The 27,094-nt window shown below is 49.1% G+C and overlaps 1 protein-coding gene across 1 annotated transcript; it reads left to right on the top strand.

Moving 5' to 3' along the window:
• The first annotated feature begins 3,983 nt into the window (after positions 1-3,983).
• On the top strand, positions 3,984-27,094 carry UBAP2L (ubiquitin associated protein 2 like). The gene is made up of 27 exons (XM_015813361.1): positions 3,984-4,106; positions 5,334-5,411; positions 6,662-6,772; positions 8,589-8,760; positions 9,962-10,057; positions 10,403-10,448; positions 10,942-11,051; positions 11,518-11,577; positions 13,724-13,776; positions 13,878-13,963; positions 14,704-14,878; positions 15,528-15,753; positions 16,558-16,823; positions 18,061-18,233; positions 18,776-18,965; positions 19,760-19,814; positions 20,079-20,256; positions 20,983-21,055; positions 21,650-21,845; positions 22,399-22,487; positions 23,465-23,518; positions 24,181-24,262; positions 24,431-24,648; positions 24,744-24,849; positions 25,636-25,703; positions 26,051-26,248; positions 26,918-27,094. The coding sequence occupies exons 1-27, from the start codon at positions 4,017-4,019 to the stop codon at positions 27,011-27,013; spliced, it is 3,345 nt and encodes a 1,114-aa protein (XP_015668847.1). The 5' UTR covers positions 3,984-4,016; the 3' UTR covers positions 27,014-27,094.

Here is a 27,094-nt window from a genome sequence, read left to right as displayed (position 1 = left end):
GCAAGTCAGCACAATTTCTTGGTGGATGGACAAAAAGCCACAGTAGATAATATCTTTTCATCCTTCTAAAATGTTCGCTGCTCCTCCTTCTCTCTTTCTTTCTACTCATCCCACAGACTCTTTTTCTTCCCTTTTTTTAAAGGCCTAAAACCAATGTTGACATTCTGGCTTCTTTTCCTGGCATCATTCTTTTCTCAAGGACATTCTTTCAAGCAAAATCATACCATAATAATTTTCTCAGGAATGGTGCTCCAATCTTCTCAATCATTGTGAGCTAAGCATTTTATTGTCCTCCAAAAGTACGCCGCTTCCTTCTGTCCCAAAAGAAATGAAAAGAATTTGGGGGGGCTGAGATTTTTTGTGCTAGCAATGTTTTTTCCTGGGGAAATGTGATCGTGAATCCTTGCATATTTTAAGCAATCTGCATTTTGTGTTTTAGTGTTTGACTGCTTTTTGAGTTCTCAGGTAAGTCAGCCTTATTTCCAGATGGACGTGCAGGGAACTACAATCTTAGGTTGAAGAAAGTGCTTGGCTATGATGCCAGATGCAGCTATCTACTCATCAAGACTGTCCTTTTCCCAATGGAACAATCACTTCTTATGACTTTATTTTTTTTTAAAGAAGAGGCCCTGTTAATCCAGCCTCCTTTTGTAAACCCAACGTGCAGTGGTTTTTCTTCGGAACTTACCAACAGAAAAGGTTCCTGTTTGAAGGTAGTGCGTAGCAATTTATTTGCCAAGCAGCAAAGTCTCAGTTCAGAAATCAAGGCGTTGAATGATCTCTGGATAGAATAATGGGCTATGATTGTTTAGAAGCTTGCTCTCCCTGGGTGGAAGCTGCTATCCAAGAATTATTATTCTCTTTCAGGCCTAACATGGAAGGAGTAATATTATCATTGCTTATTGGGCTGTAGATTTAAACGTGCAGTAAACTATTCTAGAAATTAGATTGGGAAAGACGAGTATACGTTTCATTTCCATATAGTTTAGTTACCTGCCTGGTTCACCTGGCAGCAAGGTGAGAACTGCCGTTCTTTAAAGGAGGCACTTGCATTATATTTTGCTCAACAACATGTCAACTATCTTTTCTCCAAGTTCCTGATCTTCTTTGCCACATTTTTTTTAACCGCTTCCATTTTTATTACCAGTCTTGAAACCTCTGCTATCTGGTGGTGAATTTATTGCCATTTGATGGGTTTGGTCCATAGCTTTATAAGGGGATGGATGATAAGCAATAGTCTATCAATCTTCAGTGTGGTGGCTTCAGGAACAGAAGGCTACTCTGGAGACAGTATGAGAGAACAGGAAGCTTTTTTAACGCCTCTACTTGGCCCATTTAGTGAATAATATCAGAGTAGATCATGGGATGGGCAAACTGGTGCATTTTCAGTCTTGTAAAGAAGCAACATTTGTCATGGTCTGGCCAAAAAAACTCCCGCCAAAACTGTTTTCCTAGGCCTTGAGAATTAAATTACAAATTTAACAGCTCCCTCTCTAGAACATCAAATCTTCCCTGTCTTCTTTTTTAAAAAAAATTTAAACAATTTCAAAGTGAGCTTTGAAACCTGGGGGTTAAAAATATATATATCTGTCTTTTCCCATCTCTCTCCTAATCATTTGCTTCCAGCTGTTTGACCAGGCATCTTTTTTACTTCACCGAAGCTGGCAAGGCGGCTTGCCAGGGCAGGGTCCAAGCAGGGAGGTGTCGCCAGCTCCTGAGAAACGGGCCCCCTCGTCTTTCAGGATGAAGTTGTGAGACGTGGACAAATCCCACTGTGCAAATTGCCCCGAATGCTAAGTCAGGTTGACGTTCCTTCTTCCCCAACTGTGTTGGCTCTGCTAGCAGCTGCTCTCTAGGGTCTCTTCCATCACCTGCTGTCTCTTCCTTTTTAAGTGGAGGCTGCTGAGTAAGCCAGGGAGATGTGTACATCCGTTGCAGCCACCCTCACCCCATTCGGCCTGCTTCTCTTGTGAGAAAGGGTGAAAAAGGAAGGAAAGAAAAACAACAACCCAAGAATCCAGCATCCAGGAACGTCAATACCCCTTTGGCTAGCTGTAACCAGAAATGGCTCCTTTTGGGAATATCCAGAGGCAGACTTTGTTTACTACTTCCTAGTTTTGTGTCTCTGCCTTAACAGCTTTCGGGTCCTTTTGTTGCTTCTGTTGTATACACACACTGCGCTGGGCCTCTCAGAAGGACCCAGAAGCTGCTGTTTTGGAAATCATGGCTGTACATTTATACTTATAAGAATGGCAGGCGTGTCATAAATGACACGGGAGAGAGATTTTCCTTCTAAGCATACATTCCATGTCTCTTGGTTCCCTAAAACTGTACCTTTAGCTTAACAGGACACGGTTCTCTTTTCTTCCCGTCTCCAGAGATGAGGGCTCAATTTCTGAGCAGGAGACAAACACAAACTCTGTTGCATCACTTTCCTTCTCCCACCTGTGCGGATGTGTGTTGTTTGCTGCCCAGGCTAAAATTTGTTAGCAACAGGCCTGGAGTCCTGTGGATTGAAAATGGTTTCCTTCTCCAGCCATTTGCTGCCTGGGACTTTTGATTAGCTTCAGCGGGGGGGGGGGGGGGGGTGTCTTCAAAAGAGCAGATTGGATTCCTGGAAACCAAATTGGGTTGAATCATTTTGCTGTAAGTGGCTTACATGTGGAGTGATTTCTCAGGAGGGAAGGATCCGTTCTCGGGAAAGGAGATTTGAAACTCGGTCACTACGGGGATAATTGTCCTGCTCCTAATAAAACCCTGAAGGGGTTTTAAGTTTGGTTTCTGATCTCCCTCTTGTGGGTGATCTCGTTTGGAGTGCCTGTTCTACCCTGGCAGTCTGGATTTAAGAATATCCGTTTTATTAGGCAGCTTGCTGTATCGCGGCCCACTCTGTGCGCTTGATTAAACGCATCTGCAAGGCTAGGAAGTTTTGAATAAGTCTGCAAACTTCCTCATTCTGCCTCGGAATTCACAACACCCAGTTTACTTTTCAGCTATTTTTTGGGTCTTTTTGAAGTGCTCAGCCCTTTCCCGAGCGCGGTTTTATAAAGTCTCCTTCAGCTCTCCCGAAGTCAGATTGGATTTCGTTGCAGGGCCAGGAAATCCTGATGGAAGGGAACCTTGCTCCAAAAGGGATTGCTCATTGCTAAAGATAAATTGAGTCCAGCTATGGTGGAGAACTTTATTTTCTAAAAGAAAGCAATCCATCTTTGGGTTGGGGTTTTGTTTTGTTTTTTTGGTGGCGTGTTGCAACACACCTCCAACTTTCCATTAGTCACGGAAACTTGTCTTAGGAAAAGGGTTTTATCAGTTTTTGGACAACTAGAGTTGACCGGCTAGGAGTTGAACTCTTCTTATTCAAAGCTGGGGCGAAGCCAGAAGAGAGGGGAGACAAACTGGATCATCCTCCAATCTTTTTGAAATCGTAGCCAGTAAGCAGGATGTGCTGGTAGGGTTGAGTGAAGGCTACACAATCTACAGGATGGGAGGGGGAAACTGTGATCCTTTCACACCCTGGCAGTTGTTCTGAAGCAAGTGCTTGATAGGAGCCGAAAATCAAAAGGAAATACAGGCAGTCCTGGACTTACAACTATCATGTAGCAGCTGTTGGAAGTTACAGCAGCACTGAAAAAAGTGACTTATGGCCGTTTTTCACACTTACGACCGTGGCAGCATCCCCACGGTCACAGGATCAAAATTTGGACACTTGGCAACTGGCGTGTAGGTTGCAGTGTCCCCTGATCCCCTTTTGCAACCTTCTGACAGATTCACTTAACAACTTAACAACCACGTTACTAACTTAAGAGCTGCAATGAGTCACTTATCAGCTGGCAGGTCTGGTCATAAAACGGGCAGTATTTGGGCTAAATTGCCATCATTAAGTCGAGGATTACCTGTAAGCGCCTGGGTCGATCATGTGAAAGGTGTCATTGCTGGCTCTTAATTTTAACACCTCTCTCTCTTCTTTTATTTGCAGATTTCTGCCTTGTAAATACTGTTATTTGTATATACTGTAAATGATGACATCGGTGGGCACCAACCGAGCCCGGGGAAGCTGGGAGCAGACACAAACACAGACCCAGGCACAGCACAAGCAGAGGCCACAGGTGAGGGCGGAGCGAGCGGCCTCCCTGGAAACTGGGCGGCCGCGCCCCCCCAAGTGTGTGTGTATGTGTGTGTGTGCGCGCGCGGTGGCAGGTGACCGGCCTTTCCTTGCTCTTTCAGTTGTGACTCCTAACGTCTTACTGGGGAGACAAAGGTGCTTTCTCCACCTTTGTTTGCTCTTAGCAGGAAGCTGAACTGAGGAGGGAGGGTGGAGCTTGGCCTTTGTGGAGGAAGCCAGGGAGAAGAGCTGCCAGGGAAGGTGCCAGGAGGAGTCACACTTCACCCCCCTCCTCCTTTCTTGGCCAATTGTACCCAAGCATCTGGTTACCCTGGCAATCAGACTCCAGCCGGGTGGGTAAAAATCTGATATTTGATTCCTTGCCGCACCCGTTCGTCGGGATCCATTCGAGGGAGTGATTACTATTCATTAGTATATGTTATTTTTTAGAAATAAGGTGGTGAACACACCTAATCCTCCTCCCTCTTCTCTTCCCTACAACGACAACCCTGTGAGGTGGGATGGGCTGAGAGAGAAGGATCGGCCCAAGTCACCTAGCTGGCTTTCACACCTAATAAGGAACTAGAACTCACCATCTCCTGGCGATTGGCCCAAAGTCACCCAGCCAGCTTTCCCTCCCTAAGGCAGGACTTGAACTCAGGATCCTTTCGCTTCCTAGCCTGGTGCCTTAGCCTCTCTAGACCAAACAGGGAAGCCAAGGACTCGTTACACTAAGCTGGGATCAATTTGGTTTTTAAACCTGGGTTTGGTTTAACCGCTGGCTTTGCGGTTAAAGCTTACCAGATTTGGTTTACAGCCACGTGATTCACTCAGCAACTCTGTAATTTGCTTAATGATCGTGGAGACTCACTTTACCACCGTAAAAACGGTCATAAAACCAGATCCGACTCGCCTTAAGGACCGTGACACTTGTGATGGAGACGCCGCTCTCCACGACGGTCATAAGTCTCTAGGACTTCCTCCGAGCGAGCCTCCTCGTAGGAGCCTGCAACTTGTGGGCCATTTTTTAAGATTTTCAGAACCCACATCCTGGGCTGGGAAGGGGCTTCCACTGGAACTCAGATCCTCTCTCTGTCCCAGAGAGTTGACAGCACCTCACCTGAACGGTTAGAACTTACTTACCTGTCCCCCTCCACCTTTCCCCTTTTGGACACGGCCTCCCCGAAAAGTCAACCGTCTCCTTTTCTCTTCCTGGTCTTTTTCTTCTCAGGCCACTGCGGAGCAAATTCGACTTGCGCAGATGATCTCGGACCACAACGACGCCGACTTTGAGGAAAAAGTGAAACAAGTAAGAGGCGGAGGTCTTCCCACGGGTGGTCCTCAGCTTACAACCGTTCTGTTTAGCAACCGTTCGGAGTTGAAACGGCACTAAAAGAAGTGATTTATGACCATTTTTCGCGTACGATTGTTTTAGCATCTCCACGGTCGTGTAGTCAAAAATTGGACGCTTGGCAACCGGCTCGTATTTACGACGGTCGCAGCGTCCCTGGGGTGTGTGTGTCACGTGATCCCCCCCTTTTTTGCAACCTTCTGACAAGCAAAGTCAATGGGGAAGCCGGATTCCCGTAACAATTGTATTACTGAGTTAACAACTGCGGTAATTCAGGTTAAAAACTGGCCAGGAAGGTCGTAGAGCGGGGCAAAACTACTTAAGGACTGAGCAGTGGAAATTTGGGGCTCAGTTTGGTCGTAAATCCAGGACTACCTGTACATAATCCAGCTAAGCTGGATTGGTGTCTTAAGTCGTATCTTTTATTCATGACATTCCCTGGAGTTGGAACATCCAATATTAGCCAAAATGGTTCCCTTTTTAGTATTTGATCAGTTCCAAACAAAATCTGTGCTTGCCCTGACGTTTGATTCTGGTTTGTGAGATCTCCAGCGAATCAAAGGCTAAACGTCCCAGAATAGGAACAGCTTTGAAATGGTTCTTTGCTCTAATTCCAGCTAATAGAGTCACATTGGTTAATTTTTGGCTGGGTCATCCTGCCTCGCTTTTCTGCCTGCCAGTAATTTTTTTTATTATTTGTTTTGCTTGTTTGTTTCTTGGGGAAACAAATGTGCAGGTAACCAGTGTAAATTTAAAACCGCTGCAGTTTTATTATGTTAGCAAAGGGGGTTAGTAAAAATAGGGACCTTTTTGACATTTTCAAAGCCCAGTGGAAAAAGAGAAGGGTTGCCTCATTAAAATAATTTATGAAGCCCTGGCCGAAAAGATCCTGATCGGTTGAAGGATACTTGGGATAAAAATAGAACTGGGGGTGGGTGAGTGCGTAACAAGCTCAGGGAAATAGCTTCAGCCAGTCAGAGCTGAAGAAGCTTCTTGGATGAGAAGCGAAACGTCTTCAGCCAGGACCTGGATGGCTGGGGACCTCCGTAGACATTCAAGGAAAATAACTTTTGTGCCTTCTAAGGAAACTCCAAAAAGGACTGAGAGAGGGAGCTAGTCCTAAACTTATAAACATTCTCTTTTATCGCTAAGCGGTTTAAGTATTGCAGGAGACCCCCTTCTCATTGTCTCTCTTTTTCCCTCTGCAGCTGATCGACATCACAGGCAAGAACCAGGATGAGTGTGTGATTGCACTGCACGACTGCAATGGGGATGTCAACAGAGCCATCAACGTGCTGTTGGAGGGGAACCCAGACACGGTAGTTGTGGGGCTCGGCTAGGGCAGGGGGAGGCTGGCCGGCCGGCTGGCTGGACTGGCAAGGAGGACACTGGCTTCCAGCCCAGCGTGGTGTGCAAACCCCATCAAAGCTGAGCTGTGGCTGAAAGCACTTGGGCTCTTTTCATTGCTGGTTTTAAATATGCAGGCAGTCCCCAGTTCATTTAGTGACCACTCAGAGTTACAACAAAATACGACTCACGACCATTTCCCACCCTTAACGGCCGTTGGCAACTTCCCTGTGGTCACGTCATCCAAATTCAGACGCTCGGCAACTGACTCTTATTTAGGACGGTTGCGGTGTCATAAATCCCACGATCCCCTTTTGTGACAAAGCCGGATTCGCTTAGCGGCCATGTAACCGGCTTAACGACTGCGGTGATTCCCTTGGCTAGGAAGGTCGTAAAATGGGGCAAAACCCACTCAACAACCGTCTGGCTGAGCCACAGAAATTTTGGGCTCCACTGTGGTGATGGGTGAAGGACTCTCTCTATTCATATTTTAATGTAGATGTATTTTTATGCTTGTAAGTGGCCCAGAGGGACCTTACGGTAAGCGGGGCAGCCAATACATTTTACAGAGGAATGAATAAACGAATGGTTTCCCTTTTACCAATGAAATGGGCTTTTTTCCCCTCCCTCCCTCCCTCCCCTTCCCTAAGCTAAACTGGAGTTTGAACTTTGGCTATTCACATGCTGTGCCAAGCCATAATAAGCAGGCTTGCTATATTACACTCGGGCAGAAACAACAAAAAAAGGCCTTGCTATAAGAGGATGTATCTGTCTCTTTTCTACATTCAAGTATCTCGAGCGTCTCTCGTCCTAAAACGCTCCCGGCTTCTTTTGTGCCCTCAGTAGGTTTCAGGGTGGTTAAAAATGGAAGGAATGTCAAAAGATCCACGGAGGTTGAATCCATATTTTCACGTCACGGTTCAGATTTTAAAACCACAAATGTCACAGGTTGGGTGTTGCCGACCTCCGTGCAGCTTTTTCAGGGTGACGTGGATTCAAGTCGTCCCTTGAGCCCTGCCGAAAATGCAACATCGGTTTATTGAATTTTGATTTAATTTAATGGACTGGGGGGGGGGAGCACAGGCCCTTCCTTTGGGACCAGATCGGCTCCTTTGTTGTAAAAAAAACTCCGCTGCCTTTCTTTTCTCCATGCACGCTCCGTGCTTTCCCCCAATTGTTTGGAAATGAGCAGAAAGTGCTGGAAGAGGCTACTCTCATGCAGGTACTGACTGCTAGGAATCCTGGTTGAGGGAACTATTTTGAAATTGGAAGCCAGATGAAGTCTTTAATCCCCGGTTGTTCCATAAAGCAGCGTTTCTCAATCTTTGCCCCTTGTAAGGGGTCTGGAGTTCAGCTCCCAGAATTCCTCTGGCTGGATGGGGAATTCTGGGAGTTGAAGTCCACACTCCTTACAAGGGGCCAAAATTGAGAAACGCTGTTAACAGCCAGGAAATTAACCCTTTATTAATGAAAGCAGATGTCTATGGAGATTCTCCGTCATCCAGGTCCTGGTTGTCCCCTAGATGCTTTTCCACGATGCAACTGGAACTTCCTTGTTTCTCCTTGAAGATGTTTTGCTTCTCCTACAAGAAGCTTCTTCCCCTCCATCCAGTCAGAGCCGAAGAAGCTTCCTGGATGAGAAGCGAAACATCTTCAAAGAAAAACAAGAAAAGTCCAGTTGCATCGTGGAAAAACATCTTTGGGATAATGAAAGCAGACACATCGTCAGGAATACCGCATGGAATTATTTTTAATTATTGCTTTGTTTTTCTTTTCTTTTTTTTTTAGCACTCCTGGGAAATGGTTGGGAAGAAGAAAGGCGTGTCGGGACAGAAAGACAGCGGACAGACGGAACCCAGCGACGAAGGCAAAGAGAACCGGGAAAAAGAGAGGGACTTCAGCCGGCGACGGGGGAGCGGCCTGCCCCGAAGAGGCCGTGGAGCCAGCCGTGGGAGAGAATGTAGGCCCCTGATTCTGCATACAAAGCAATAGACACACCTTCCTGAGGAGGTGCAAAATGTTCCTTTGCAGAACTTGTGACTCCCAAATAGGCCGGTTCTCCTCCATCCCTTCCAGCCCCTTCCCAGGAGGTGGCTTTGACCTTCAGACAGGCTGTGTCCACCCTCGCAGGAAGACGTCCCCTCCCCCCCAGATCTCTCCCCCCAGGGGGATCTCTCAGAACCTTCTAGCCCTTTTGAAGGATTCCACCCTTCCGTCCTATTTCTGTTCGGAGAGAAAGGACATCAAGATGCAGAAAATCAAAGAGGGGACATTTTGTATTTCCGGATGCCGGTTGCTGTTTCTTCTTCCTTCCTTCCTTCCTTTTATTTATTTATTTTTTAAAAGAATGGGAGAGCCAATTTCTCGCAGAATAATATCCAAACATCCTGGCTGAGAAAGTCACGTGGGGTTTTTTTGGGAGGGGGGGGAAAATGCCTTGATACAGGTAGTCAGCTTGACTTAAAATTGAGCCCAAATTTATGTGGCTAAATGAGAAACCTGTTCAGTGAGTTTTGCCCCAATTTACGACTTTTCTTGGCCCGGTTCTTAAGTGGATCCCTGCGGCTATTAAGTTAGGAACACGGTTGTTAAGTGAATCTGGCTTCCCCATGGACTTTGCTTGTCAGAAGGTCACGGGACACCGCAAAAGTCATAAATGGGAGTCAGGTGTCAAGCATCCGAATTTTGATCACGGGGCCAGGGGGATGCTGTGACCGTTGTAAGCGCGAGGACTGATCACAAGTCCCTTTTTTCAGCACTGCTGTAACTTAGGCCGCTAAACAATTGCTGGCCGGTCCAGAACGACCTATAATGTTTATTTCTTGGAGATGGTGTAACTTCACCCTTCTGAAGTTCAGCTTTTAAAGACTTAGGGTGCGCAGTGAATGGGTACAATTCCACACAAGACTGTAGCTTCTCTCCCGTTTTGGGGATACGACAGTGTGGCCGTTTTTCCTGGCCGTTGCCGTGTTAAGGCGTGACCAAATCGGTTTTCAACCTGCACCAATGTTGATCAGCGGCCGTGGAGTCTCCCTTTTATTTTTCCTTCACTATTTCCCTCTCTCTCTCTCTCTCTCTCTCTCTCTCTCTCTCTCTCTCTCTCTCTCTCTGTCCTGCGTTCCTCGCTTGCAAATCTCCCAGCGCCTTCTTGTGTTTTGCAGTTCGGGGTCAAGAGAACGGACTGGATGGTAGCAAGACAAGTGGATCTTCAGGCAGAGGCACGGAGAGAGGGCGACGGGGACGTGGGCGAGGCAGAGGTGAGCCAGGGAGCCCCGGTGACTCGTCTCTAGCCCTGCAACAAATCATCTTTATTGGGAAATTTAAACACAGCAAGGCCCTTAAGAAGGAAAATAGCTCCTTATAGTTGCCAGGAAGGAATTTTAACAGGAGCTTTCCCATCCGTGACCTCCTCTCCTCTCCTCCCGTCCTCTTCCCTCCCTTTCTTCTCTTCCCTCCCCTCCCCTCTTCTCTTCTCTTCCGTGCCTGACTTACCTACTAAGACCACCGAAAACTAATCTCTTGTCGCACAGCCTGGTTAAAAGCAGGTCCTGGGTAACCATGAACGTCGAAGGCAGCTAACAGACCGTTTCTTCTGTCTTCAGGCGGATCCGGACGACGAGGAGGAAGATTTTCTGCCCAGGGCATGGGGTAAGCTTCCCTCTAAGCGTGTGAGTTGGTTCCGTTCCTGATTGTGGTGGCAATAAGACACCAGCTGTGTTCCAGGCAGCAGGTGGTTGCAGTAAAGGAGGATGAGGGTTGAAATGAGGGATCCTCTGAGCTCGGCTGTTTTCTTGCAGTCGTTTCATGTTCCACAGGGAGGGAGCCACCACGGGGAAGGCCCTTCTTCCTGGTCCCATAACACACACCCTGCCTCCCCCACTCTGGTGGGTCGGTAGATGTCACTGGGACAAAGATGGTCCTTAAAGTAACAAGGAGGGAGCCACCACGGAGAAGGCCCTTCTTCCTGGTCCCCCCCGAGATGAGTTGCAAGATCAGCCGTGCAATCAAAACTATAGCCTTGCACTGAATCCGTCTGAAGCCTCCTCGCCAGGGACCAGTAACCTATCCTGGCTCAACCTGGAGAACGGCCTCCTGCCAATGTTCCTTTGCTTCTTTCCTTCCTTCTCCCCCCCCCCCCCAGGACTTTCAACCCCGCCGACTATGCAGAACCCACCAGCACGGACGAAAGTTACGGCAATAACAGCAACACATGGAACAGCACGGGAAGCTTTGAGCCGGACGATGGGACGAGTGAGTGACCGGGGGTTCGGCACTGCCTTGGTTGGGGGGGGTGGCTGGGGGGCGGCGGATCTCCTTCTAAACTGAACGGGGATATGCCTTGGATCACTATTAAAGAAGAGCAAGATGAACATTTATTTTAAAAAGAGAAAGAGAGAGGGGGGGGGGTGTCATACGTCCCTCTGTCCATCCCCCCCGCCGTGTCTAGAACCCGTTTCCCTCTTCCCCTCTTCCTCCATAAAATTTACCCCACGTCGCACCTCCTCCCGATTAGTTAGCCGCGTTTAAGCCCCCTTTTCCCCGCCCCCTTTAATTTAATTTAATTCCTTTAATTTAATTTGATCAATATCCACAGGTACGGGGCAGGGTGACGGGGCGGGGGAAGCGGGGCGCCTGGTGGCACCTTTCAAAGTATTTTGACGTTTTACTGTGTTTTTTTTTTTTGTTCTTTTCTTCCTTTACTCTTGTTTCGTTTCAGGAGTTGATTACATTAGGGGCGAGGGGTCAAATTACCCCCGAAAATTTGACACTGCTCCTGGTACGAGAAATCCAGGTGCACCTAACTGCCCTCGGATCTCTTTTTTTTATCTTTTTTTTTTTTTTTTTTTAAAAACCTTTTTAAAATAAGCTGGAATTTATCTGTGGATATGTTACTGTCTTTGTCTTTTTCCCTCCTCCTCCTCCATCTCTTTCCCTCTCTGTTTTTGTTCACGTAATATTTTTAACATACTCGCCTTGTTGCTTTTACTAACTTGGGCGTTCCTCGCATCTGCAGTTTCTCGGGGAGGAATTGACCATGTTTGAGATGAAAATTGGCTTTGATTTCCCAGGCTTATCGATGGCTGTACCATTATGGCTTGGGAACAGATAGTGTGGCTTAAAATAACTAACATAAGACAGTGTTCCTTAGCTTCACCGGCTGTAAAATGTCGTTTACTTAATGATTGGGACTAAATATATATATATATATAAAATTGGGCACCACTCAAGAACCGTATTGCTTAGCAGCAGAAATGCCAGTCATAAGTTGAGGACGACCTGTGTTTTTAATTGGTTTGCTTAGACAGGATGTAGTCAGAACTCTTGGTGGATCTGCTGGGAACGATCCAGATTTCCACCAGTGGATCCCAATGTATCTCAGCGGGTCGAAATTGGATTCACATTGTGCTAAGTCCCTGGGCCAATTTTTTCGGTCGCCTCCCAAGCTGTAGGAATCTGGCTGTTGGTTTTTCAGTTGGGCACTCTTTTTCCCAACAATGCAAAAATATTTTCTGGGGTATATAAACAAGTAGGTTTTCCCCATCAAGTCTTCTAAATTTCCTAAAGCCAACCTCCACGGTGCCTACAATTTATGACCCATCTAGAATTGGAAAACTTAACCAGGTTAATCTGCCTCTCTTTGGACATTCTTCACTGCCTCTCTCCTCCTGCCTGACCCTGTTAATTGACCCTCAGTGGGGCTAGGCAGTGGGGAGGGGGGGAGGAATGGCAGAAACTAGGTTGTGTTTTTTTGTGTGTGTTTTTTTAAACGACCCGGAGTCTTGTGTGATTTCCCTTCCTGCTGCCTTTTTCCTGGTCCTTGAAATGAACTTCTGAAAGTTTATCTACTGGAAAGGGGTTTAGTCTGTCAGCCGTGGAAAATATCCAGGGACTCGAACCAGGATGTGGGCGTTCTCCGTCAGATGTACTGAAAGGAGACACCCACCGACACTAACTGGAGGTGTTTGTGTGTTTTGGCCACCTTCCTGTTTATGGGGAGAAGGCCAAACCAGTTTCAAACCAGATAATCTTACACGCATTCCTCACAGGAAGAGGAGGATGGCTATAATTTATCCATATACCTATGCATACCACCAAAAAACAAAATAAAACCCCACACCAATTTTGTTCTTAAGCTTAGAAGGGTCCAGAGGCAGAGATGCTGGCCTGCTGCCTCTGATCATGGGCGGAATTAGAAAGAAAGTTAATTTTGGAAGACCGGGAAGCAATCAGAGTTGGCAGCTAGCTTAGACTTTGGGATGGTTGTATCTTGATTAGATCTAGATGATTATGTCTAGCTTAGATGACTAGATGTAGCTTAGAATTGGGGATGGTTAGATCTTGATTGGATCTAGATGACTAGATCCAGCTTAGACTTGGGGATGGTTAGATCTTGATTAGATCTAGATGATTGGATTTAGCTTAGAAATGGAGATAGTTAGATCTTGATTAGATCTAGATGATTATATCTAGCTTAGATGACTAGATCCAGCTTAGACTTGGGGATGCTTAGATCTTGATTGGATCTAGATGACTAGATCCAGCTTAGACTTGGGGATGGTTAGATCTTGATTAGATCTAGATGATTGGATTTAGCTTAGAAATGGGGATAATTCAGTCTTTCCAGAGGGATGTGAGTTATATGTCAGGACCAAAAAACGAAGCCCCTCTCCCCCGAGGTGGTTCCAGAGTCCAGCCTCTTTGCTTTGGTGGTGGCCGGGGAGGGGGGAGGGGGATTGTGTGTTGAGCTGCTGTGCCCCTGCCTCTCTCTCTCCCCTCCCCCCCCCAGCTTCTGTCTGTCTGGGCAAGGATCACCAGCCTGCTTAGCTCTTTGCATTGCTCTTTGAAATCTCCCCCCTCCTCCTTTGTTGTGTCACCGGGGCTTAAACTCGCTCTCACCTCACCCTTGATCTCTTGCTTGACAGGTGCGTGGAGGACAGCAACGGAGGAGTGGGGGACCGAGGACTGGAATGAAGATGTAGGTAACCCCCCCCCCTCAGTTCCTTTTTTAACTTTCTGCTTCATGAACTTTGGGCAGGCTTCATTGCATACTTTTCTCTCTCCTCCCCCCCATCCCAGCTTTCAGAAACGAAGATCTTCACTGCCTCCAACGTCTCCTCGGTGCCGCTGCCTGTGGAAAACGTGACCATCACAGCTGGACAGAGGTGATTCCTTATGTCACTCGGTATATTATACATAGTGGCGGTCCTAGGTGCTCTCTGAGCTCGGTTGCTTTCTGGCAGACCTTTCGTGACCAAACTAGGTAACATCATCAGCGTGAGATTTGCGGAGTGGAGGAGGACTGTGGGGTCCTCAGTGCTCTCTGAGCTTGGTGGGGTTTTTTGCAGACATTTCATGACCCAATTAGATAACATCATCAGGACTAGCAGGGAGGGGGGTTTCCAGCGGGGTGGAGGAGAGGACTGTGGGGTCCTTGGTGCTCTCTGAGCTGGGATGTTTTCTTGCAGACGTTTCATGACCCAACTAGGGAACATCATCGATGTTTAGAAGGGAGTGGGGTTTGTTCTCTTTTAATTTTGCTCTTTTAAGAGCACAGAACCCTTCCCTTCTGAGCAGTGATGAGGTTCCCTAGTTGGGTCATGAAATGTCTGCAAGAAAACATCCTAGCTCAGAGAGCACCAACAACCCCACAATTCCTCCTCCTCCTCCTCGCAAACCCTACTTCCTTCTAAGCACTGATGATGTTGCCTAGTTGGGTCATGAAACGTCTGCAAGGAAACATCCCAGCTCAGAGAGCACTAAGACCCCACAGTTCAGCCCTGAGCCACAGATCATCTCTTCTGTCGTTACATTTTGGGAATTTATTTATTGGATCGGTCAGTCGATTTGTATAGCCCCCTCCCCCGCCATCTCAAGAAGTGACCCCCGGTGTTTCCCCGTCTAGAATCGATCTTGCAGTGCTCTTAGGAAAGACACCTTCCTCGCTGGAAAACGAATCGCCCAGCGTGGATTCCTCCCAAGCGCCGCCGACGCTCAACCAGCCCCTGGTGTTCAGCAATTCCAAGCAAAGCACCGTCTCTCAGTCCAATTCGGCAAACACCTTCCCCCACCACGGCATGGTAAGGAAACAGCCCGGGCCCTTTTTCAGTTTCTCAATAAAACAAAGTAAGGAATCGCAAATCCTCCAGAACTTCAGAGTTTTTCTCCATAGCTTAGGCAGGATTCCCAAGCTCTGAAACTCCAAGAGGATCGTTGTGGGGTGTTTTTAGTTTGATTTCTTGGAAAGAACGGGGTCTTGAAGTTGAGAAATTTTATTCGATGTGCCCTTTTTGGATTTAGTCAGCTAAACTAAGGTTAGAGTTGGCTCTGAGGGCGCAGATATAATTGTATTGGTACATATTTTTATAAAGAAAGCCGGCAGCCCCGGTTTGAAACCCGAGCACCATGCGACGGGGTGAGCTCCCGTCCTCCCCCCTCAGCTCCTGCCAAGCTAGCAGTTCGAAAGCAGGCAAATGCGAGTAGATCAATAGGTACCACTTCGGTGGGAAGGTAACAGCGCTCTGCAACGTCACGACCGCGGAAACGTCTTCGGACAACGACGGCTCAACAGCCTTGAAATGGAGTTGAGCCCCACCCCACCCCTAGAATCGGCAACGGCTAGCGGAGTAAAATCCGCAGGGGTTCCTATCCCTTTTTTTTTTAAAGTCCTCTCTGATGGGGCTGAGAATCCGGATTGAGTAGGACTTGGCCTCCTTTTTCCTGCTTCAGGTCGGCGTGCTGGGAAAGGGCTTCAGCGAAGTGGGGGAGGGGAAGAGCAGCAGCAGTACCACCACCACCACCACGACCGGCTCCCAGTTCCTGGAGCAGTTCAAGACCGCCCAGGCCCTGGCCCAGCTGGCGGCCCAACATCCACAGCCGTCTGGAAGCAGCAACGCGGCCTCCTCCTGGGATATCGGCAGCAGCACCGGCCAGTCCTCCTCCCTTGTGCAGTATGGTAAGAGGTTCCAGGGGTGGGGGGCCCTAAGAGAGGAGCGGTAACGGGGTGTGTGTGGAAAGGGCCTTAGGAGACGGGGAGGAGACACTGCCCGGGGAACCGCCAGAAAAGAGACCACCGAGCCCTCGGCTAAATAACGGGTGGAAAAAGGATCAGAAGGGACCCTCCCTCCTTTCTCAGACTGCAAAAGAGGCAGGGGGTAGAATCGTAATTTCAGACCTGCAGGCTTCTGGCAAAGTAGCCTTACAATAAAACTAGAACTATCTGTGTGGTGAGTGGCCTTGGGGAAGAGGCACTACCTGGGGAACGGAGAAGAGATTGCTGAGCCCTCAGCTGTGTGAACGGGTAGAGAAAGAGGCACAGAGCGAACCGTCTTCTAATTTCTCGTAAAAGTGACTGTGGGAGATTTGCACCAGCAAGCTTCTGGCAAAGTAGCCTTACAGTGAAGTAGAATTAATTCATCTGTCTGGTCTGCCTCGGAAGGCTGACAGGAGCTGGGGAAAAAGGCAGTGAGGGGCTTTGTAATAAGTTGCTCGGGGCTGGCTTGGGTCCTACCTATCCAGTGTCAACACACAGTGACCTGCTCTACGGCACCCCCCATAACATCCAGATGTTTTGTCCAAGGGACCTCTTTGTTTTCTTCGCCTTCCTTGCGAAGGGGAGCCTTGTGCCAACGGACAGGAGAACACCAACTGTTTATTTTCACTGAAGATCATTCTTAAAATTAAAATTATTGTGGTTCCTATTAATGCTCTCTCTCTCTCTCTGTCTCCCTTTCTCTCTCTCTCTCTCTCTCTCCCGCAGATCTAAAGAACTCCTCCGAATCGGCGGTGCACAGCCCGTTTGCCAAGCGGCAGGCCTTCGCCCCCACCTCCACCATGATGGAAGTGTTCCTCCAGGAGAAGCAGCCGGTGGCCACGGCCTCCTCCGTTTCGGCTCCGCCACCCCCGTCCTCCCCCCTGGCCACCAAAACCAACCCAGTCTCCCAGATGTCCCCGGACTCCTCCAGCCCTCAGCCGGCCCAGCAAAAATTAAAACAACAGAAGAAGAAGGCCTCCCTAACATCAAAGGTGAGAGAGCAGAAGGGGGGGCAGGGAGCCCTTTGAAATTGGACCTGTTGTCCCCCTTTGGGGGGTGGGGGGTGGAGATGACATGGACCCCAAAATTCTGGTCTCAAGCTGGCTCACTAGTCCACCCCTTGGGTTCCCCTAAGGCAGCACTTCCCAACCGGGGGTGCGAGACGATATTCCAGGGGGTGCGAAAACTTGGATTGAGAAGTTTCTAGTGTATGTGCATAGCCAGGTGTTACTGTTGCAAGGCCTGCGAGACTATCTCAGAAGCGTTCTGGGAAAGGTTGGGAACTGCTGCCCCAAGGTGACAAAGTCCACACACATCTTAAAGTTGTTGCGGTTGAGAAATGCTTCTCTAGGCTAAGGGGGGGCCCTACCCCAAATCCTGGGGCCGCAGCCAGGCTTCAGCTTGGCCCCTGCACTCCTTTAACAACTGACAACTTTTTTAACGCAGCCGAGTAGGGAAATCAGGGAAAGGGTGCAATGAATTTAATCCCTTTTAATTTTAAGTTCCTGCCTTGCAAACACTTGATTTAGTAGGAATGTTTCCCGGCAAGCGTGTTGTTGTTTTTTTTGAGTGATCTGGCCTTAGATTGGCCGCATGCCAGTAGACCCTTTTGGGCTCGGACGTAGCCTTAAAGGGGGGACAGTGCATGCTACAGCAAACGCCAGGATCATGGGCAAATCTGCTGTGGCAGCTGCACAGCGGCCTGTGATGCCTGAACAAGCCTGTTCTTTGATGCCAAATTCTTCAGCATTAGGAGTTTTAGGCCCTGTTGTATTTATTAAGATAATTAAGAGAGAGATGGGCAGTTTAGATAGAGAGATAGAGAGTTAAAGAGATAGATAAAGAGATAAAGAGATAGATACAGACAGACAAGCTAAAGATGATAGAGAGAGAGACAGACAGACAGACATAGATGTAGATAATGATAGATAGATGAGATAAGATAGAGATAATAGATTAGATAGATATATAGATTAAAAGAAAGAAAGAATTAGAGATAGATGATAGAGAGTGATAAAAGAGATAGATGGATATAGACAGATAAAGAGATAGAGTGATTAGAGAGATTGATGATAGAGGTAGTGATAAGAAAGATAGCAGTAATGAGATGAAACCTCAGCTTTTTAGGTTTACATAATAATAATATATACCAGCTGCTTCTATAACTTCAAATCTGTTTAATCAGCCAAGGCCCTTCCGTCTCAAACCGAACCGTCTCGTCCTCCCCAGATCCCGGCTCTGGCGGTGGAGATGCCTGGCTCGGCAGACATTTCGGGACTCAACTTGCAATTCGGGGCTTTGCAGTTTGGCTCGGAGCCCGTCCTCTCCGACTACGAAGCCCCCCCTGCCACGAGCACCGCTGTCAGCCAGCCTCCCAACAGCCTCTACACGAGCACAGCAAGGTGAACCACAAACCACACTCACAACGAGGGGCCCGGCGGTGCTGTAGGTATCGGTTAGGTAGGATCAAGGCTCAGTTGCAGACGGGGCATCTCTCTCTCTTTTTAAAAAAAAATATAGTTTTGAATAAAATAAAAGTTGTTAAGTTAGTCACACTATGGTTAAGTGAATCGGGTAATCTCCCTTGACTTTGCTCGTCAGAAGGCCCTACACACACACACACACACCGTGACACTGCAACCGTCATAAATGTGAGTCGGTTGCCAAGCCTGTGAATTTTAATCACCTGACTACGGGTCTGGTGCAACGGTCGTAAGTCTGAAAAAGGCCCTAAGTCGCTTTTTTTCGGACAGTCACTAAACGAGAGCTACCTGTAGGGGGAAGGAACCCTAAGCCCCTCCAGCAGAGACCCCTAAAAGTAGAACGTGGTAGAAATGATGCCCAGGGAGTTTATATTTGTCTCTTGGGGTCCGTGGCAGGATCCCTTCTGGGACCTGCGATCTCCTCCACTCACCTCGTCTTTCTCTCGGTCTCCCCTTCCTAGCGAGTCTCTGTCCAGCATTTCCTCCAACAAGACCCAGGAGCCGGCATTCCCAAGTGGCAGCATGCCTACAGCAACGTATACCTCCCAGAACAGTGCTCAGGGACCACTGTACGAGCAGAGATCCACTCAGACCCGGCGGTACCCCAACTCCATTTCGTCCTCGCCCCAAAAAGATTTAAGCCAGGCCAAGGTAAGCCGGAGGTCTCGGGCGTCAGACCCACAAGAGCTGAAATCCTGGGGATGGAGAATGCCAGAGCAGGACAGCTGGTTTGGTGTAGCGGTTAAGGTGTTGGTCTGGAAACCAGGAGACAGTGAGTTCGAGTCCCGACTTAGGTATGAAAGCCAGCTTAGACGTGAAAGTTGAGCGGTTTTGGGCTAATCCCCAGGAGACAGTAAATTCTAGTCCTGCTTTAGCCATGAAAACCAGCTGGGTGACTTTGGGCCAATCACCAGGAGACGGTGAGTTCTAGTCCTGTCTTAGGCATTAAAGACTTCTGGATAACTTTGGACCAGTCACTAGGAGATGGGAGTTCTAGTTCCATTTTAGGCAGGGAAGCTATCTGGGTGACTTTGGGCCAGTCACCAGGAGACAGTGAGTTCTAGTTCCGCCTTAGACATGAAAGAGAGTTGAGTGACTTTGGGCCAATCACCAGGAGACGGTGAGTTCTAGTCTCGCTTTAGGCATGAAAGCCAGCTTGGTGACTTTCAGCCAGTTCCTCCCTCTCTTTCTCTCTCAGCCCAACGCACCTCACAGGGACGTTGTGGGGAAAATAGGAGGAAAGAGTATTTAGATACACTCACCACCTTAAGTTACTCCTAAAATACGAAAAGGTGGGATAAAAATACCTTCAGAAATAATGTCTGTATTTCAAGAGTCGGTTCTTAGTCCTCCCCTGTCACAGGGAAGCTGCTGACGTTTTCAAGCGTGCGAGACACAAAACTCTCCTACTTGCTGACCTGTTTTTTTCTTGTCCTTTTCTCTAGAACGGCTTCAGCTCGGTGCCACCTACGCAGTTGCAAACCACCCAGGCAACTGAAGGTGAGCCCCCTAGCTTGGGCACGTGAGGGGTGGGCAGCACGGTACCCCTTTCCCAACCTGGCCTGAATTTGTCACTTTGGCACGCCGGGAGTGAGTGTGCTGAGCTGACCGGGAAGGTGTGAGGTGTCACTCAGCTCCTCTGTGGCTCAGGGCAAGATCCTCCCTCCCTGTCTTTCCTTGCTTGCTCTTGTTCCTTTTCGCTGCTGAGGGATCTGCCTCTTCAACCCCCTCCCCTCCTTTCTCTCCTGGCTCCCCCCCAACCAGGTTCTGCCGGGTCTGCTGTCAAATCCGACTCCCCTTCGGCCCCCAGCATCACAGCCCCCCTGAGCGACCCCGTGTCGGCCGCATCCCTGCTGACCACAGCCACCCAGCATTCCTCCGTGCTCAGCAGCCTGAACCACGCCGAGGAGCTCTCGAACACAGCTGCCACGCAACACAGCAGGTACCGGCGAGATTGGTGTGTGTGTGCCACCAAGCCCCCTCCCCTTCCATGCCTGTTTACCCATGGAGCCCTCTCTTAACTTTGTTAGCCAGGTGTCTTTGTGGCTTCTGGGCCAAAACTCCTCCAGCTATTGTAGACCAAAAGGGAGGCCCAAAAAAACCCCCTATAAAGCAGGGGTCTCCAAACTTGGCCCTTTTATGACTTGTGGACTTCAACTCCCAGAATTCCTCAGCCAGGCACACGTGCCTGGCTGAGGAATTCTGGGAGTTGAAGTCCACAAGTCATAAAAGGGCCAAGTTTGAAGACCTCTGCTATAAAAATCAAGCTTTAGAGCAGACCTGCTTGGTTTCATCTCTCCGGCCTGCGTGGATTGCTTTTATAAACAGTCCTAGACTTACGACGGTTCCTTTAGTGACCGCTCAAAGTTACAATGGCACTGTAAAAATGTCACTCGGGACCGTTTTTCACACTTAACAACCATTGCAGCCTCCAGGTGGTCCCATGATCAAAATTCAGACACTCGGCATCTAACTCGTATTTACGACGGTCGCAGTATCCCGGGGTCATGTGATTTTCCCCCCCTTTTGTGACCTTCCAACAAGGAGGGTCTTGGTTTGATTTCCCTGGAGAACCCATGTCAGATAAACCTAGTTTGTTTATAATTGTGAACCTGGAAGAGGGAACTCTGAAATGTTGGTTGACCAGCATTGCTGTTTCCTTCCGCAGTACCTTACCCGCCCAACAGAACAGCCTCTCTTCTGCAACCTGCTCTGGTCGCACGTCGACTTCGACTCTCTTGGTGAGTGGGGGTCCTAAAAGGCCATCTCCACCCTCCCTTTTGGCCTGACTCGGCCTGGAACTGGTCAGGAGGGACAAGGCACCCAATTAAATTCCAGCTGCAGCTACGTAGGTCTCCAGGATTGGCAAAGGTGGATTGAACTTGTCGCTCGTTATCAAACTCTGGTGTGTCCTTGGTGCTCCCTGAGTGTGGTGGTTCTCTTGCAGACGTTTCATGACCCAGCTGGGTAACGTCACCAGTGCTGACCAGTGTGGGCTTTGCCCTCCGTTTATATACAGTAGCTTGCTCTGCCAGTGTCGGGGCTGGGTGGGTTTCTCCTCGGTGGTTCCTTGATTCTTGCCTTCTGCGTGATGGTTTCTCTGGTGTCAATCCCTGCTTATCTGGGTGTGTGGACAGAGAGGTCTGACGTCGTTACCTAAATGGGTCACGAGACGTCTGCAAGGACACAAGCCAGCGCCAAGGACCTCACAGTGGACTGAGCTTCTGTGTGCCCGTCTCTGAGGTCCTCCTCAAGGTGTGGCCCACCACCATCCTGACCTTACGTCTCCCATTTCTTTCTCTCCCACCGTCCCCCCTTCCCCTTCCCTTCTGTAGCACACCAGCATGGAGAGCGAGGCCGTGCTCCACTCTTCTGCAAGCACTTTCTCCACCGCCTCCAGTACTGTCTCGGCCCCCCCGCCGGTGGTCAGTGCCCCCCCAAGCCTGAGCAGCGTCAGCAGCCTGGGCCTGAGCCTCAGTAATAACTCCACCGTGACGGCCACGACCCGCAACTCCATAGCCACGACGTCAGGTGCCTCCTCAAGGACCAGGGTTGGCTGGGTGGGTCGGCCGGTCCTGCTGGGGACCGTTGGGCTGGGAGAGGAGCTCAAGGTTGACATGATCCCTTTGAAGGAGGCTGCATGGATGGTAGGGTATTATAGCAGAACCAGCAAAGGCTGGGAGAATTTTCTTTCCCCTGCTCTGTCTTAACAACCAAACGGAATCAAGACGGAGCCGAATTAACCCTCCTTATCTCTTTCTCCTCCTCCTCCTCCTCCCTCTCATCTTCATCATTTCCTCCTCCACTTTCTCCTTCACATTTCTTTCTCCTCCTTCATAAATTTCCTTGTCCCTCTTCATAATTTCCATTTCCTCCTCCTCCTTCACTTTTTCCTTCACCTTCACTCTTTCCTCCTCCTCCTCTTTCTCCTTCACCTCCTCCATCATCTTCTTCACCTTCACTCTTTTTCTCCTCCATTTCTTCTTCACCTTCTCCTCCTTCACCTTCATTCTTTCTCTTTCTCCTCCATTTCTTCTTCACCTCCTCCTCCTTCACTTTTACCTCCACCTTCTTCTCCTTCTAGGAAAGGCTCCCCCCAACCTGCCACCCGGCGTGCCACCCCTGCTGCCGAACCCGTACATCATGGCGCCAGGGCTGCTGCACGCCTACCCGGTGAGTCAGGCCCGCCCGGCCGCCCTCCAGGCCAGCCGACCCACGCCAGTAGATCCTACTCCACTCTTTACCCGTGGCGGAGCAGGAGGGACAGTGCGTGGGAGAACAACCCCCGAGCGGTACCGGATGTGGTTGGCGCAGCCCCTCAAGCCTGCCTGGACTCACAACAACTGTCTCGGACAGCCATTTGCAAGAAAAAAAATACACTGGCAAATGATGAGGGCGGGATCCTCTCCCTCACTGGGGAAAGAAATGCTGGTTTGTTCCTCAACCGATCTCTAAATAAGATCATCTTGTTGCTGTTGACACAGGACACCCGTTAAAGCAGCTGTCCTCCCTGGGATTTTAGGGAAGGGTGAAAATTTGTCCCCAAATAACTTGATCCCCCCCCCCACCTTGAATAAACTGCAGGAGGTTCCCTCCTAGTTCCCTGGTCTGGTTACAGAATCCCGCTGCTTGAACTGTCAACAACCGAACACCACGAACGTTGTTTTATTTAGAGTCAAGTGGTGTTAAATGAAATTAACATTTGGTGGGAGTCAGGGAGGGTCTGCTTCCCTAAAATTACGCCCAGCCTTCGCTTTGAGGGAGAGGCTTCGATTGTCAACAATGGGAGTGGGGGGGGGGAAAGATGTAAAATAAATGAAAGGATTTTTTTTTGTTTTCTGCCCCTGCATTTTTCTTGTTGAATTTACACGTTTTGGAAAAAGTCTTTTCCTCGATAATGTTTACAATTTACTGTGCCGGTCTAGCAGAACACATTTGGCTGTGTCTGTCGTTTTATTTTTAGGGCAGGCATTTCCAACAGCATATGGGCAAACGTATAAATACCTTAGTGCAAATTAAAGCCACCCAGATCCCTAATCCTATCTCTTTTAAATCCCAGTTAGGGCATCCCCCAAATATATATATCTCATTTGAAACGTTTTGGAGAATTCCTAATTTCTGTCTCTCAACCTCTTTCTGACTTGTTGCAGCCTCAAGTTTACGGCTACGATGACTTGCAGATGCTTCAGACAAGGTTCCCATTGGTGAGTTAAAGCCAGCCTTCCTCCACAGGTGGTCCTCAGCTTATTGTCAGAATTCAACCCAAAATGTCTGTTGCTAAGGGGGGGGGGAACCTTTGTTAAGTGGGCTTTGCCTCCTTTTACGAATTTCCTTGCCACGGTTGTTAAGGGGATGAGTATAGTTGTTAAATTAGTAACACAGTGGTTAAGTGACGGTCACTAAAGAAAATGTAAGTTGAAGACTGCCTGTATCTGAGAGGTGTCTTCTTGCAAAGAGCCATCCATCCATCTATTCAGCCAGCCAGCCATCTATCTATATCTATCATCTATCTGTCTGTCTATCTATCTAGTCAATCTGTCTGTCTTGTCTGTCTGACTATCTTATCTACCTTATCTATCTAATCTGTCTTGTCTGTCTATGTAATCTATCTTATCTATATATCTAATCTATATATCTATATTTTTATATATATGTTTCTATCTATCCATACACACACACACACACACACACACACAATGTATACATATACACAAGCAGATATATATTTAACCAAACCTGCTGCTTTAGTATCTTTTCTCTCTCTCTCCCCCCCCCCCTTTTATTGTAAAGTCTGCAAGCATAATTTCCCATTCCTGGGACTTGACCTTCCCTCTCCTCATTTCTCCTTCTCCCCCCTTCCTTCCAGGACTACTACAGCATCCCCTTCCCCACCCCAACTACCCCACTGACCGGAAGAGACGCAAGCTTGAATAGCAACCCTTATTCTGGTAAGAGGTGACCGGAAGGGAGCGAAATTCCTCCAGGATGGCAGATGCAAACCAGATCTTCGGCCCGGTCCGGCTGTTGACGTCCTGCACGCCGCCGGTGAAGGCGACCCGAATCTGCTGCGCTGGGACGGGCCCGGCTGATCACGTCCCCCCCCCTTTGTCTTCCAGGTGACCTCACGAAATTTGGCCGGGGCGACGCCTCTTCCCCCGCGCCGGCCACCACGCTGGCTCAGCCTCAACAAAACCAGACACAAACCCATCACACCACCCAGCAGACGTTCCTCAACCCGGCCCTCCCGCCCGGCTACAGTTATACCAGCCTGCCCTACTACACTGGGGTTCCTGGGCTGCCCAGCACCTTTCAGTACGGGCCCGCTGTCTTTCCTGTGAGTGCCAGCCTGGGATTAGGGGGTGAGCCTGAACCCCCTTCCTGCTCCCCCCTCCTCCCCCAGCTCATTCTCCATCTGTCTGCTTTCCCCAGGTCGCCCCTACTTCTTCCAAGCAGCACAGCGTCAACGTTAGCGTGAATGCCTCGGCTGCCCCATTTCAGCAACCCAGTGGTTATGGGTCCCACGGATACAGCACGGGTCAGGAGATTTAAAAGGGCAGGGGGGGCATTGGTTTGCGAGGAACGGGGAGGAGCAGAACCCAGCTCAGGCTTTTGACACTTTGTGGGGGGAGTCCGTTCAGGTGGCCACTTCCTAAATTCTTATCCCATAGCTGTGCAGGGAGTCTTCAGCTTTACGACCACCGTTTAGCCCGGCGTGTCTGTTCCAAAAGCGAGTCAGTTGCTAAGCGAGTTTTGCTTCGTTTACGATTTTACTTGCCACCATTGTGAGTCGCTGTGGTTGTCAGGTTCAGTGAATCTGGCTTCCCCCGTTGACTTTGCTTGTCGGAAGGTTGCAAAAGGGGGAATCACGTGACCCCGGGACACGGCGACCGTCGTAAATAAGAGTCAGTTGCTTGGGGATGCTGTACACGGTCATCAAAGTGAAAAAGCCACTTTGTTCAGTCCCGTGGTCACTTCCAACGATCAGTAAAGGAACGTGGTGGTCAGTCGAGATTGTGCGTCAGATTCCACAGAGGGGTCAGGATCTCTTGACTTGAATCCGAGGAGCTTCCAGGTGCAGGGGCAGCCTACCCTTTGAAACCGTTAGTCACTCCGTTGCTGCTTTCTTGTGATGTTTCCCAGACTGTCTTTTAAGAAATTAATTCGTATTGGCTACAAAAGATTCTAAGCCTAAAGCTTGTTTTAGATGCTGTGCAATCAACTTGCTGCGAGGGTCTCTACCTCCCCCAGGAGCAAATTGGGGGGGCTGAAGAGTGGCAGAGGGTGTGTTGCTAATTCTGTTCCTTTTTTCCCCTCTCTCCAGGAGTTTCTGTAACATCCAGTAACACAGGAGTGCCTGATATCTCCGGCTCTGTCTATTCTAAAACGCAGGTTGGTAGTCGTGAAGAATTGGTGTGGCCTGGAAGACGAGGGATAAAAAGATAGCGGGATAAGAGCCGGTCTGGCCTGGGGGTTAAGGTTCTGGCCTAGAAACCAGGAGACGGAGAGTTCTAGTCCTGCCCTAAGCATGGAATTTGGCTGGGTGACTTTGGGCCAATCACTGGGAGATGTTCTAGTTCCACCTTACACAGATGAAAGCCATCTGGGTGACTTTGGGCTGGGGAATTCTGAGAGTCAAAGTCCACGGGTCTTTTAAGTGGCCTGGTTTGGAGACCCCTGAATTTGGCCGTGCACTTTTCGTGCTCAACCCCCCCCCTCCGTTTTCCTTCCCTCCGCAGCAGTCCTTTGAGAAGCAGGGATTCCACACTGGCACGCCAGCGGCCTCCTTCAACTTGCCATCGGCGCTGGGCAGCGGGGGGCCCATCAACCCTGCCACGGCCGCGGCCTACCCCCCGGCCCCCTTCATGCACATCCTGACCCCCCACCAACAACCTCACTCCCAAATTTTGCATCACCATTTGCAGCAAGACGGGCAGGTAAGTAGGGCATTGCCCCTGAATTGGACTCGGTCTTGTTGCCGGCTCCCAGCCCTGGACCCAATAACCTGTCTGTCTGTCTGCCTACCTACATACCATCCATCTATCTTATCTATCTCCATCCATCCTTTCTATCATCCATCCATCCATTCATCTACCTGTCTGTCTGTCTGTCTGTCTGTCTCTATCTATCTATCTATCTATCTATCTATCATCTATCATCTATCTTATCCTTTCTACCTACTTACCTACCATCTAACTATCTATCTACCTACCTGTCATCTGTCTGTCAGCCTGTCAAATTTATGGGTAACTCTGGGTGGCTTACAATATTGAAAAACTAAAACTAGAAAGCAGACAGTGCATGCCTTAACGTCCTTATCCTTTTATATCCTGTTTTTCCCCTTTTGGGTAAGCCAGCCTCCCCAGGGTCGCTCGAGAGTGACAGGCGACATAAAAACGTAGTAATAAATCCAATTTTCTGAGTTTTTCCATCGGATGCCTCTTCGCCCGTGGGGCGGTTCCGATGTTCGATTCTGCAATTCGGGGCTCCAGTCCGCTCCGGCTCTTAAAGCGAGTGTGGAGGGGGCGGGGAGGGCGCTGTTGGCTGACCCTCAACTTCTTTTCCTCTCTTCCCCCCCCCCCCCTTTTTCTCCCCCCCCCCTGCAGAGCAGCACCGGCCAACGCAGTCAAGGCAGTTCCATTCCTCAAAAATCGCAGGCTAACAAGTCGGCCTACAACAGCTACAACTGGGGCGCCAACTGACACACACACACACCCCCCACGGCAGCAGCAGCAGCAGAGTGACACTTCAACCAAGAGACCGGCAGAAGAATGACAGCGACC

This window comes from Protobothrops mucrosquamatus, unplaced genomic scaffold, assembly GCF_001527695.2.
Source record: "Protobothrops mucrosquamatus isolate PMUCROS unplaced genomic scaffold, P.Mucros_1.0 scaffold154, whole genome shotgun sequence".
NCBI lineage: Eukaryota > Metazoa > Chordata > Lepidosauria > Squamata > Viperidae > Protobothrops > Protobothrops mucrosquamatus.
Note: the sequence above shows the minus strand (reverse complement) of the source record. Positions and strands in the feature narration are given on the sequence as shown.

Coding starts and splice junctions, on each gene's coding strand:
- UBAP2L (XM_015813361.1), top strand. CDS start 4,017: ATGATGACATCGGTGGGCACCAACCGAGCCCGGGGAAGCTGGGAGCAG. Junction 4,107..5,333: donor AGCACAAGCAGAGGCCACAG/GTGAGGGCGGAG, acceptor TTTTCTTCTCAG/GCCACTGCGGAGCAAATTCG. Junction 14,879..15,527: donor CCTTCCCCCACCACGGCATG/GTAAGGAAACAG, acceptor TTCCTGCTTCAG/GTCGGCGTGCTGGGAAAGGG.